This window comes from Ipomoea nil, unplaced genomic scaffold (assembly GCF_001879475.1).
Source record: "Ipomoea nil cultivar Tokyo-kokei standard unplaced genomic scaffold, Asagao_1.1 scaffold1421, whole genome shotgun sequence".
NCBI classification, from domain to species: Eukaryota; Viridiplantae; Streptophyta; class Magnoliopsida; order Solanales; family Convolvulaceae; genus Ipomoea; species Ipomoea nil.
The window spans coordinates 6,058,835-6,070,552 of NW_017617849.1; the positions used below are offsets into that span (position 1 = coordinate 6,058,835).

At 39.6% G+C, this 11,718-nt stretch overlaps 2 protein-coding genes across 4 annotated transcripts; both read right to left on the bottom strand.

Annotated features, from left to right (window-relative positions):
* Positions 1-669: 669 nt before the first annotated feature.
* On the bottom strand, positions 670-5,416 carry LOC109187554 (gamma aminobutyrate transaminase 1, mitochondrial-like). Of its 2 annotated transcripts, none has more exons than XM_019337780.1 (18): positions 5,059-5,416; positions 4,476-4,588; positions 4,264-4,348; positions 4,106-4,178; positions 3,874-3,971; positions 3,682-3,774; positions 3,512-3,585; positions 3,390-3,428; positions 3,216-3,304; positions 3,037-3,113; positions 2,651-2,725; positions 2,451-2,582; positions 2,281-2,368; positions 2,131-2,209; positions 1,414-1,504; positions 1,236-1,314; positions 1,031-1,146; positions 670-904 (listed from the first exon to the last, which is right to left on the bottom strand). In XM_019337780.1, the coding sequence occupies exons 1-18, from the start codon at positions 5,110-5,112 to the stop codon at positions 830-832; spliced, it is 1,530 nt and encodes a 509-aa protein (XP_019193325.1). In that variant the 5' UTR covers positions 5,113-5,416; the 3' UTR covers positions 670-829. The 2 variants fall into 2 exon arrangements, with proteins under 2 accessions (XP_019193325.1, XP_019193326.1); XM_019337781.1 differs by having other exon boundaries at positions 4,264-4,342; positions 5,059-5,415.
* Positions 5,417-6,017: 601 nt separating this feature from the next.
* On the bottom strand, positions 6,018-10,907 carry LOC109188323 (probable protein S-acyltransferase 19). 2 transcript variants are annotated; one of them, XM_019338949.1, is made up of 9 exons: positions 10,287-10,905; positions 9,560-9,673; positions 8,583-8,996; positions 8,426-8,494; positions 8,265-8,336; positions 8,041-8,169; positions 7,841-7,921; positions 7,511-7,711; positions 6,018-7,238 (listed from the first exon to the last, which is right to left on the bottom strand). In XM_019338949.1, the coding sequence occupies exons 1-9, from the start codon at positions 10,329-10,331 to the stop codon at positions 6,255-6,257; spliced, it is 2,109 nt and encodes a 702-aa protein (XP_019194494.1). In that variant the 5' UTR covers positions 10,332-10,905; the 3' UTR covers positions 6,018-6,254. The 2 variants fall into 2 exon arrangements, with proteins under 2 accessions (XP_019194494.1, XP_019194495.1); XM_019338950.1 differs by lacking the exon at positions 8,265-8,336 and having other exon boundaries at positions 10,287-10,907.
* Positions 10,908-11,718: the final 811 nt, after the last annotated feature.

Genomic DNA, 11,718 nt, shown 5'->3' on the forward strand with positions numbered 1-11,718 from the left:
CATATATAAAAGGTCTGTAAAGGCTCTGAGAAAGGGATTAAACAATTTTCATCTACATGAAAGTTCAGAAAAAAAGATATTTTTCTGACAAACTATTAACTTTTTAGCTAGTGTTGGCCAGCCGACTGAATAGTGACAAACCAACAAGGGTGTGTCCATTAGTTTGACAACCAATTTGGTGTCGTTTGCACCTTATAATTGTACTCTTTTGTTCCTCACCCTCACTCGTCGGATAAAACAAGATTGGATGGGGCAGTAGATCTGCTTTCCAGCTAGTCTTTGATTACACACAGACACCCATGCTGATTGCTGATAACAAACTTTTCTTTGATTAGCCTAAGAAAACAAAAAAGTTTTAGCAGTGATTACTGATTAGGTTATGTTCCCATCAATTCCTCGAGGACGTCTAGATTTAAGTAATTACTAATACGAGATTAACCAGATGCCATTTCAGTGGGGGCTACATTCGGTTTTGACTAAATCGCCGGCCGTCAAAAATAACGTTGACCAGTACCGGTCGACATTTTTTGAAAACTACCGGTCGACATTTTATTTTCTTTGAATAATATTCTATTGCCGGGGACCAGCGGTTGACCGATAGCGTTTGCACAGTTTGACTATATATATGGTGAAATTGTTCCAGAATAATCCAGATGGTCAACCAATTGGCAAAGCCTTTCCATCATTCAATCTTATTACATCATATATTATTGTTATTTAACATTAATATCATATCATTATACTGAAAATCCTATTCATTAAACCTTAATGTTAACGAAAAGGCCAACAATTTGCGTTGCATGGCCAGAAAATTTTAACGCCGTCAACTTTACTTCTTCTGGGACTTGAGCTCTTTTACTCTCTTCTCAGTCTCCTGCAAAGCCTTCTGATATATACTGATCAACTGGAAACAAAAAAGATAGAACGTAACATACATGAAATTTCAAGAAGCAGACAAAGCAAAACTCATGCACAAGAATGCTTCGATCTAGTTAAGGTTGATACCCGAAATATATGCAAATATATATACCTCGTCAACTTCTTGGGGAGTGATTATTAGTGGAGGAGACATCATTATAGCATCACCAGCTACGCGAACCAACATCCCATTTTTCTGGCACTGCAATCCAAAGTATGCACCAATACCTGGGAAAATCGTGTTTTTAGTTGAGACGAAACTCGTTATTGGGTATGTATTAGAGTCAGACTCGTGTGAAAGGTTATGTCGTACGTACCCCATTCGGGAGGGAAAGTATCGTCTGCAGACTTGCTGTCAGCGAATTCTGTCGAAAGAATCATGCCAGTTCCACGGATCTACATGTTTGGAAGTGGAAAGGATTGTTAGACGACAACAATTTAGGATGTTTTGTGAAGCAGATGAAAGGAAAAAAACCAGAGATACTATGTATGTACCTCTCCGATGATGGGACTGTTAGCAAAGGCTTTTAAACCATCTTGGAATTTTGGCGCAATTTTGTTAACTTGCTCCACTATATTTCTCTCCCTAAAACACACACAATAGCAATATCATTAGCTGAATTTGCTAGATTCTTCTCTCTTTTTGGTTCCAATGTTCCATGACAACACATGACCTTTCTTGATCAGATTCAACCGCTACCCGAAGGTGCGTTTAGGGTGAAACTCGTCTTGTAACTTTAGTTAGCAAAGGACTCGAAAGGTGCATTTTGGGTGAAGCTCGTCTTGTAACTCTAGTTAGTAAAGGACCACAAAGAGGTAAATCAACCTATATTACCCATAATTGTGAGTAATTGACCGGCAACCAAGAAGGCCACCCTAACCAACAAAGGACCACAAAGAGTCAAGGAGGTAAACCAGCCTAATTGGTTGTTACCAAACTAGCTGTCCTACCAACTCAGTTGGGGTTGTCCCCTGTTCTTTGGCTAGCTAGCTAGCTGTTGTTACATAAATACCTTATTATTTATGTAAATCACAGTGACCCAATGGCTTAGCAGACAGGGCCAAATGTCAGTGTGCACAAGGATTTGCCCACTTTGGGCATAATCCCAGACTGCCTCCGTCGAGGTTCGGACCTTGGTCTCTTCTTTCAAATACTACCTATTGAACCATTGAAGTAAAGGGTTATCTGAATTAGGAAATAAGTGTACATACTTGTAGATCCTGACTGCTTCCAATGCAACAGCACATGCTACAGGGTGCCCAGAATAAGTAAAACCATGGGAGAAAGAACCTAGTAAAACATGCAAGAAACTTCAATATCACAGAGAAAGAACCTAGTAAAACATGCAAGAAACTTCCTACCTAGTTTATTGCTTTGGGAATGTATGACACCAGAAATTTCAGGGCTTACTAGAATAGCTCCAATTGGCATATATGCAGAAGAGAGAGCCTGGAATCACAAGAAAACTCAAGCAGCATCCATTGAAATGATGAAATTAAAACGAAATGTCTCACTGAATGATGTGGACTACCTTTGCCAGGGTGACGAGGTCGGGCTTGATATTATATTTGTCGCTCCCAAACCACGTTCCAAGCCTACCAAATCCAGTGACCACCTCGTCCACGATCAAAAGAATGTCATACCGCTTAAGCACAGCTTGAACCTGCACAAGGTGAAGAGTACGGTTAAGTTCAGTAGAAGCACTCACGATTTCAACAGAAGACGCCTCACCTTCTCGAAATAGGTTGCTGGGGGAACGATCACACCCCCTGCTGCCATGACTGGCTCTGCTATGAAGGCCGCTATCTAATATTTAAAAACGAAAATCGCAAAACATAAGTTGATAAGTTGCAGGATTATCACTGCTGGAAATTATGAAATTTCCGACCACCTGAAAGTGATCTTAAATCAAATTGAAAGCCTTGTTCCGACCACTTTTGGTATCCGGAAAAACCTTTGTTGATATTTCCGACCACTTTTTACTTTCGACTTGATGTAAGATCACTTTCAGGTGGTCGGAAATTCCATAATTTCCAGCAGTGTATATTGCCACTGTATTTGATGGACCAATAAGTATGATTATAATCAAAGTGAAATGGTTATGATGCAGAAGCTACCGTTTCTGGTCCTTCTTTGAGGATAAGATTCTCTAAGTTATTTGCCAACCTGGTCGAGAAATCCTCTTCAGTCTCACCTTGACAGAGGGAAAAAAAATTTAAAAAAATCGATATTTTCAATCAGTAGTTCAATGCATTATGCAAGCAATCGAAACCATAATGAAAAATTAAACTAAAACCTGGTAGATGATAACGCCAATAGTGAGGGCAATCAGTATGCAATACAAATGGGGCTGGCAGATCGAATTCTTGATGTAGTGCTGGAAGGCTATATATATGTATTACAAAACGTTTAGACTAAACAAGATTTTAGCAGTAAATATATATTGATCATGAAAAGGAATGTTAATTACCCGGTAAGGCTAGCTGAGATAAGAGTTGAACCATGGTATCTGCCACAATGGATAAAAGAATCATGGGGGAGTAAATCAGATAAAAGAAAATCCAAGAAAGATCAAGGAAAGATCCATATTACGATTTCTTTCGAGCAATAAATTTCTTCTTGTTTGGCCTTCCAAGTGCATTGTTATAATACCATACCAGCTTCACCTGCAGGTACAATGTGAAATTACACGTATTTGGTCAGCCATTACGTGATTATACCATTCATCATAAGTTCCAAAGCGCTATTGATTGGCTTCAGACCTGGGTATCATTGGCTTCTGATCCACTACTTGTGAAAAACACTTTCGCCATTTTCTTTGCAGTAAACGTGTTCAGAAGTTCCTTAGCAAGGTCCTGTATATATGTTCCAAGCAAAAACAAGATTCGAGATTCCAGCAACAATTACAGAAAAGGGATGCGCATATCAACAGAAGATTCCTAATTTTCTCATACCAAAGAAGGCTTTGTTGTGCGGTTCCAAAACGAATGGTAAAATGGCAATGTATTCAGCTGTTTGGTAGCAGCTGCTACGAGACGAGGCTCACTCCCCCCTGCAAATTTGGAACGAATTGGTGCAAACTGAAGCCCAGTATTCACAATTCTTACGAGATTATCAACACAAATGCACCATGCCTAATGCTTATATATCTAGAAGTTGCATAAGGGGCTAGTATATACTATATACCTAAAGCTGTGGACCATAAACCAGCAAGGGTGTCAAGATATTTCCTCCCTTGTACATCATAAACGTAAGATCCCTGTAGAAATTCCAGCAGAGAATTAGTTCGTTTGACAGACCAAATGAAAAACCGTTTTAAGCAAGAACATCACCCACATCCCTACCTCAGACCTCACTATTAATAAGGGATCCAGCTTAGTTGTCTGCCACCCAGCCGTGAAGGGTGCCAACATATCATGACCACTAAAACCGAAAATAAGGTTATCATTATTCATTACAAGTTAGTCTACAACCTTTAAACATCAAATTTAAGCGTGTGTGTGTGTGTGTGTGTGTGTGTAAACTGTATGGCAAGAATAGAGACATAACATATCACCCTTTATCATCAGTAGTTGAAACGGTACTAATCCATCTAACTGGTGCAGGCATATGAGTTAATGATTTACATGAACCGATAACTTCCGGAAGATGCTCTACATGAGAACCAACCTGCTGGGAGATGCTGTAAATGAATTACTAAAAGATCATAGAAATCATAATGTCTCAATATAAAATGATAATTAAATCAACAATTCACAAACATCAGTCTCCCAAAGACAGACAACATTAACTGATCTTGATTAAAAGAGGATCACCTTTGCTCAAGCTGACATGCCCCCAATTATCAATTAAATTCACAGACAAAAAAATCCAATTAAAAATTCCCAAAATGGTGATAGAAAACATGCCATTAGAGGGAGCTTTCCCAATTTTAAGAATCCCCATAAACCGTTCTATGCCATGGGAGCTTTCCCAGTTAATCACTGAGATTTATCCCTCCACAGAATGTGGGTTCCGGGGACGAAAGATTTCGCCTTTTGTGGGCAAGAAAGTGAGAAAGCTGATTACTTTTCATCAGTTTCATGCATACAATACTTTTTACAGTGTGTGGGTACGTGTGAAAAGTGGAAACATAAGACCTGATTGGCGGCGATGATGAAGGTGGAGCGAAGCAGACGATTGATCATGGCCATTGCCTCCTTTTCTTCAACTGCTGCTTATTGTATACAAACCCAAAAGAGATACAAAGGTTAGTTGTATAATATCGTTGCAGAGAAAAGAAATCTCAGCCTATTTGTTTCTGACACAGTTTTTTGCGTTTGTGTAATGGAGAAAGATGTATTCCGCGGTAGATGGAAGATAAACTGGGATGAGCCACGTGGCCCAAAACTGTTGTCTGAACTAGTATTCATTGTCTGATTCTTCACGTAGTACTGTCTACATTTTCAGAGATGGAGAGAGATCTCCCCCTACATTTCTAACAATACTGCGGATTACACGTTCATTAAAATTATGGAATTTTTTTCTCACTTTTTTAATAACTCGAGTTTTCCGACTTTACTTATTACTCCCCTCGTCTCACTTTATGTGTCTAGTTAACCTAACTGGAGTGGACAGATAAAATGAGACAGAATGAGTATATTATATCATGGACCCCATAAACTCGCCCCAAAGCTTATTATAGTATATGCTATAATTAGTATTTGATTGATTGTATCATGAACCATCCCAACCAAGTTGGTAAGATACTGATTTAATTGATCAATTGAACACTACGAATATCGTAATTGGTTTAACCGGCCGTGATCCAACTATTTGCACTTCTTTTTGGATAACTTAAGTTTCTTGGTTTTATCGAATTATATTCTGAACCGTATAAACTCACCTCCATGCCCATAAAAAAGTAAGTCGAGTTAATATAGCTTTAAAACCTAACACCAAACACTAAAGTGTAGACTTTTGCACACAAGAAAGTCCAATTCAAACCCAAACCGCCAATATTCATAACATAAATTAAACCGTAATTGTGATGCTGGAAATAAGTCTTAAGTGAGACTTTTCATTCACTAGACCAATGCCATGAGGGCTACACATGATATGTGGCACATGTGGATATGTTACTGAAAAATAAAGCTAAATCATAGAGAAAAATGGTTCTGATCTCAGATTCTCAACGTTCATCTTGTCTTCTGCTACGATTTACAAGCGTGTTACATGTTAGCAAATCAATGGAAGAAGAAACTCTTGGAAGCCAGGAACCAGGTCTCTCTGTTGCAAATTAATGATCTCTAGCTTCTTTATGCTGCTCTGCTGCCTGGATGATCAAATACAAGAATTACCTGAGGCCTGATCTCGACGAAACATTTGGCTCTAGATGATCTCCGGGAACAAAAACGGGGAGCTGGTGCAACGACGTAGCATCTCGCTTAAATCTAGATTCCCGAGCAACGTTTGTCAGTAGCCTCTCTTGTCCATTTCTCGAACCCTCAGGACCGCGAAAAAGTGGCCCGCCAAAAAAGATGGACTCCCCTGTGTATGTTAGCTTCTCCGACTGCTGAACCGGATGCTTTGCTGCAGGCTTGGAGGGTTCTCGAGGCAGAGGCGTAGGTCCTGCATTCGGGTTCGAGATTCCTCCTCGCGGAGCTGGTCTGTTGCGAGCTTCTGCAGCTGATAATGGAACCGAGACATACCTCCCGGCTTCCTGGTCCCAGACGACAGACGTTCGTTTGATGTCTCTGAGGAGAGAAGCTGCTGGAGCGGCAGCAGAAAGCAGTAATGGATCGGTGGCGCTATTAGACGATGCAGTTCCAGGACCGCTCGCCTGCTCTGACAGAAGGCGGAGTACCGAAGTCGTGGCATCGGGTCGGGGGAAACCTTGAGCGGGTGGGATCGCTGTTAAGGTGACTGGCCCGTGAGCGTGGCTAGGGCTGCTAAAGCTACTCATACTTTGGGTGCCGGTTTCATACTCGTCCCGGCTGCCTTGACTCGGGGCACACAAAGGAGAAATTCGCAGTTCATTTCTCGTTTCTTTATTTCCAATCGTATCAGCGCTCATACTGCTCCTCACGCTCGTGTTCTCGCTTGTGCTCAAATCAGGATCCAACGAGTGATGGTTATCGATAGGACGTAAGACAGATGAAGATTCTCGAGCTTTAGCTGCTGCTTTCATGGCCTCACTGGAATCTAATCTAGCCAGCTTCCATGCACTGATTTTAACAGCTCGTTTAGGTGCCTTGTTACCCTTTTCCCCCGAGCCAATAGCATCCGGATCAACTGTCGATGGAACCATTCCCGGTTCCAGTTGAGGTGCAACTTCTTCCTGACCGCGATCATTCATGTGGAGAAAAAAAAAAATTAATTTAAGAACGACGATTGGTACTGCAGTTACAGAGTATTCACCGTGTTGAGCATATAATATATAAACATAAATTTGCAATCTAACTATCAGCTTAGACTTTTAGTTGAGATGTAGCACATACTTCAATTTGGTATCAGAGCAACTCCATACCAAAGGTATGAGTTCGATAGAAAAAGAGACTATGGTCCACATGTTGCTTGGAGCCTGTCAAAAAGGAAAACTAGAGTGATTACCTGATAGTCAACAAACACCCGAGGAGGGGTGCACCACGCTCCTTTATACTGCAAGCCTAGAGAACTTCCCCCGCTGAGTCCAGTCGTAGCGGACCCCGATGGAGAGTATAGAATGACTCCCGGTTCCTCGTCTACAGATTCTCCCGCTGCACCATCACTCATTGCCCTCATCGCAACAACGTACTCATAAGTCGTAAGACCCTAAAACAACAAGGCCAACTCTCGATTCTCGAATAAGACTGAATGAATGACTCTTCAGAAAGTTGCTAATCCAAAACTCGCTACCTTTCTAATTAATGATTTAATGGTAATAAACAATAAGCTCGCTACCTTTCTAATCAGTATCATGTGGAAAAAGAAAAGTTCGCCCAACGGCACACAAGCCAATAACGAAAGCACTGTGCAAACAGCCTGCACAAAAATTTTCAAAGAAAACGAAAACATTATGAATATTTAATAGTTGATAGTCGATAGTCCCAGCTCATCATAAACTGGAAGGCTTTATAAGAGATGTCTGTGACAGAAATTACCACGACAGACGCAAACGGGGCCCGAGAGAAACCATTCCCTAGTCTATCAACTATTTCGGCCTCAATCTTCCTCTTACTCACAAAGCACCGCACGAAAACCGCAATCCCTACTGCAGCTTCAATAGCAAGCTGCGAGAGGGAGAGGTATAGGAAATCAGCAAGTCGGGCACATAAAAAATCCGCTTTTAATAATAATAACCTTTGCCTCCAAAGTCCAAACATACCCAGACAAGACTGGTGGCCATAAAGGATATAAAGGTAACGTAGTTTTTTCGTCCGATACAATTATTGAGCCACTACAACATCCAACAAAACTTAATTAGCTTCCTCGATAGAAATAGAAATCCGGGGGCTGTGTCAAGAAATAGAAGAACTAAAAACGTACCCCGCAATGGTGGTCAAATCCATCCACACATTTGTCGCAACTTCTACAATGTTTGCTAAACTTGCGTACCTAAAAGCCACAAGTACAGAAAATTGAAAGAGGGATTCATAATTTCAAATACCGTGAATTAATATCGCGTAAACGCTGCACTAAATACCTCAGCATTGCACAATGTGCAGAACAAAGCGTCTTCGGCTGCACCTTCCTGCTGAGACACCGCACTATCCTCTCCCCGACAATCCCGGTGTACAAACAGCACACAGAGGAATCCTCCAATCTTAGAACAAGACGACTTTCTTCTAGACGAAATCACTCGACCATCCGTTCTCTCGGCCTCTAGTTGACTCCTCTTACCAGAGTTGGATGCGGAAACCGGACTTCGTAAAACTGACGATGGAGAAGACTGTGCACCAGTACCGGGTTCATCAAACCTTCTGGAAAGGCCTTTTGAAGATAATCCATGTTTCGGGCTCGTATTACTCAATATATCAGAATCGAACTTTGACATTATACCGGGATCGGCAGGGTTAATTGCAGTACAGCGAACATAAAGAAAAAAAACAAGAAGTGCCTGCAGTAGGAGACAGATAGTCAGATACCGTGGATTAATGTCATTAGGAAAAATAATGGCACGAATTCATAAAATATTCGAGTTTCATAAATAACACTAAAGAATATATTATTAGAATTACAGAACAACATAGTAACCATGCAACAAATTAACCAGGTGATATCAGATATCTATTAATAGCTCAAGGGAGATCAATTCTCATGCACCTGATACCACAATAGCACCTCGAAGAACAGCTATCTTAATTAACTTCTACATTTTGAATAACTAGAAGTTGTTATTCAACCAGACTCTATGCCTAATATAAACCTGGATTGATGGGATACAAGATTTTCATTATATTGCAGTATTGCACATTCAGTTACGGTACTCATATTGCTCAGTAGACACCAATACACCATCTGTGGTTCTGAGTCAAGTATGAGACAAATATATGGCTAACGGTCTACCATTCAAGAGGCAATACAACAAAGACATCAACTGTGGCTAGAGATCTACGAGGTTAGGTTTCTCGTAGATTATTATTATGTATCGTTAGATTATTTATATCTAACATAACTTACCACAGGTGAATAAGCTCCAAGCAAAGCATACTCCCAAATTCGTCCACCGAGGAAAGGAGCAAAGAAAGTGTAAAACGCAACCACTAATAAGCAGAAGACAGTTATAGCAACAACCTACAAAAAGCATAGCCCGAAAATTAGAAATTTCTACTAAAAAACGAACAAATTTGAAAACACCAAGAACTCAAAGAACTACGGTACACCATCTTGATATTTTCTGTAACCCTAACGATTGGCAAACACTCTTCATGAACTAACTACGGTATAAAATTATAAGAACCCTGAAGGCCATGACGTCTGTTATATGTAAGGGAATGACACAGAGTTAATATCTGGTCTTTTAGCATGTCAAAGAACCATACAGAAAAAAATCGATTCTTTTAAGCTCACAAAAGAGCTCCATCATATCTATAACTACAAACTGCTCCATTCTTTAGAAGAGTTGTTTCTTATCATCTTTCTTAAACGTCTCTTAATCCAATAGTTTTTCCTATGCTCTTCAGCCACCAGGCAGCAGAAAATCAAGACTAAACCATTTTGCAGAAAAGGATAAATTTGTTGAGGGTAATTTCCCTTTGGAAAATTCTCAATAATTCCTCCAGTAGTTATTACAAGCACTAGATTTGCAATTGTAAGAACTGTAGTGAACAGAACTTATAATCAATAAAGAAGCAATTTTTAATTTTTTTAAAAAGGTGAAATGAGGAAAAAGCAAAAAAGGGCATACCTGAAAGGTGTGTGCCGGCAGCTGCCATCCATGTTTCCTCACCATTCCTTCCCACTTCCGGCAGCTCTAAGCAACCTAAGTCACATCAACGCCGTTTGTCTCTCTCCCTGTCTCTGTGAGAGAGAGAGAGAGAGAGAGAGAGAGAGAGGGCCCCACACGGTTGGAAATTAAAGCCCCTTTCCCCCTTTATCCTCTGTTTCTCAGTTCATCATGGTGAAATAGAAGATCGAATTTCAGAGAACGAAAAATGGTTAAGTAGAAGAAGGAAAAAAAAAAAAAAAGGAGTCTTTTAAAGTGCAAGTGAAATTAGTCGAGGAGAAAATGACAAGAAGAATGAGAGGCTTCTAATCCTGCAGAAAGTCCCTGCGTCAGAGAGATTACTCCAACTTAAAAAGGCCAAAGGGAAACGGGAGAATTGAATGAAGGAAGAAGAAGCAAACAAAGGGCAAAGAGACAAAACACCGCGACACAGAGGTTTAAAGAAGAATCGGATTTTTAGTAAAAGAATTGACTCTTTGTAGACATTAGCTGTTTGTCGTGTCTGGGGTCTTGTTGGAGACTTTCAGGGCTCTTGGAGCTTGAGGCTTGGGTTTGGTTTCCATGCTGCCGAGTCCAAGTACACTGCAATGGGGGCAGGAGGGGTTTTGTTTTGTTTTTTTTTTTTAAATTTTTTTTTTATTTTTGAGGGGTTTTGTTGTTTGGTATACTCAACACCATTTTACAAATAAGATACATTATGGGTGGTGATGAGAAAACTCTAAGCTGCTTTTTAAGAAATTCAAACTTAAAAATTTATAGTTATTAAATTAATCGTTTGATTAATTTGATTGAGGTTCTTTGTATTATTAAGAATTTTAACTCTTGTGTATATAATAATATTTTTTAAAAGTTATTTTTAAATTTGGTTGATGTTCTTTTCATTATTGCAAGAGGAGCCTTATAGCAAGACGAAAGAATTCGGAACTTTAGCTCAACTTCAAAAAGTATAAGGAGACAATTGCGAGAAGATGAGCTTGGTCTCTTTGGTGCCATGAACATAGTGAGGATCAACTAGTAATCTTGGGTTATCCCCACTATTTTTTTTTTCAAAAATAAAGAAGAAGAAGTTATTTTTAAATGGAATATGAATATATGATTAAGACTATTATTTTAGTACCAATTCGCACTTTCTCTCGTCATCTTATCTTAATTTGACAAGGAGAATTGCGAATTTAATAAATTTTAGGGTTTAAATCCCTTTATTCATGTTCAATTTGGGATCTTAATTTGAAAATGACAAAAATACCTCTAATAATTTTACATTTTGGCATATCTTAAGCGAATGGGTGACGGGTTTAATGAATTTTGGCACTAAAACAATAGTCATGAATGAAAGTTGGTACTAAAACAATAGTCGTGGATGAAAATTAGTATGGATTAAACATGTGGACCA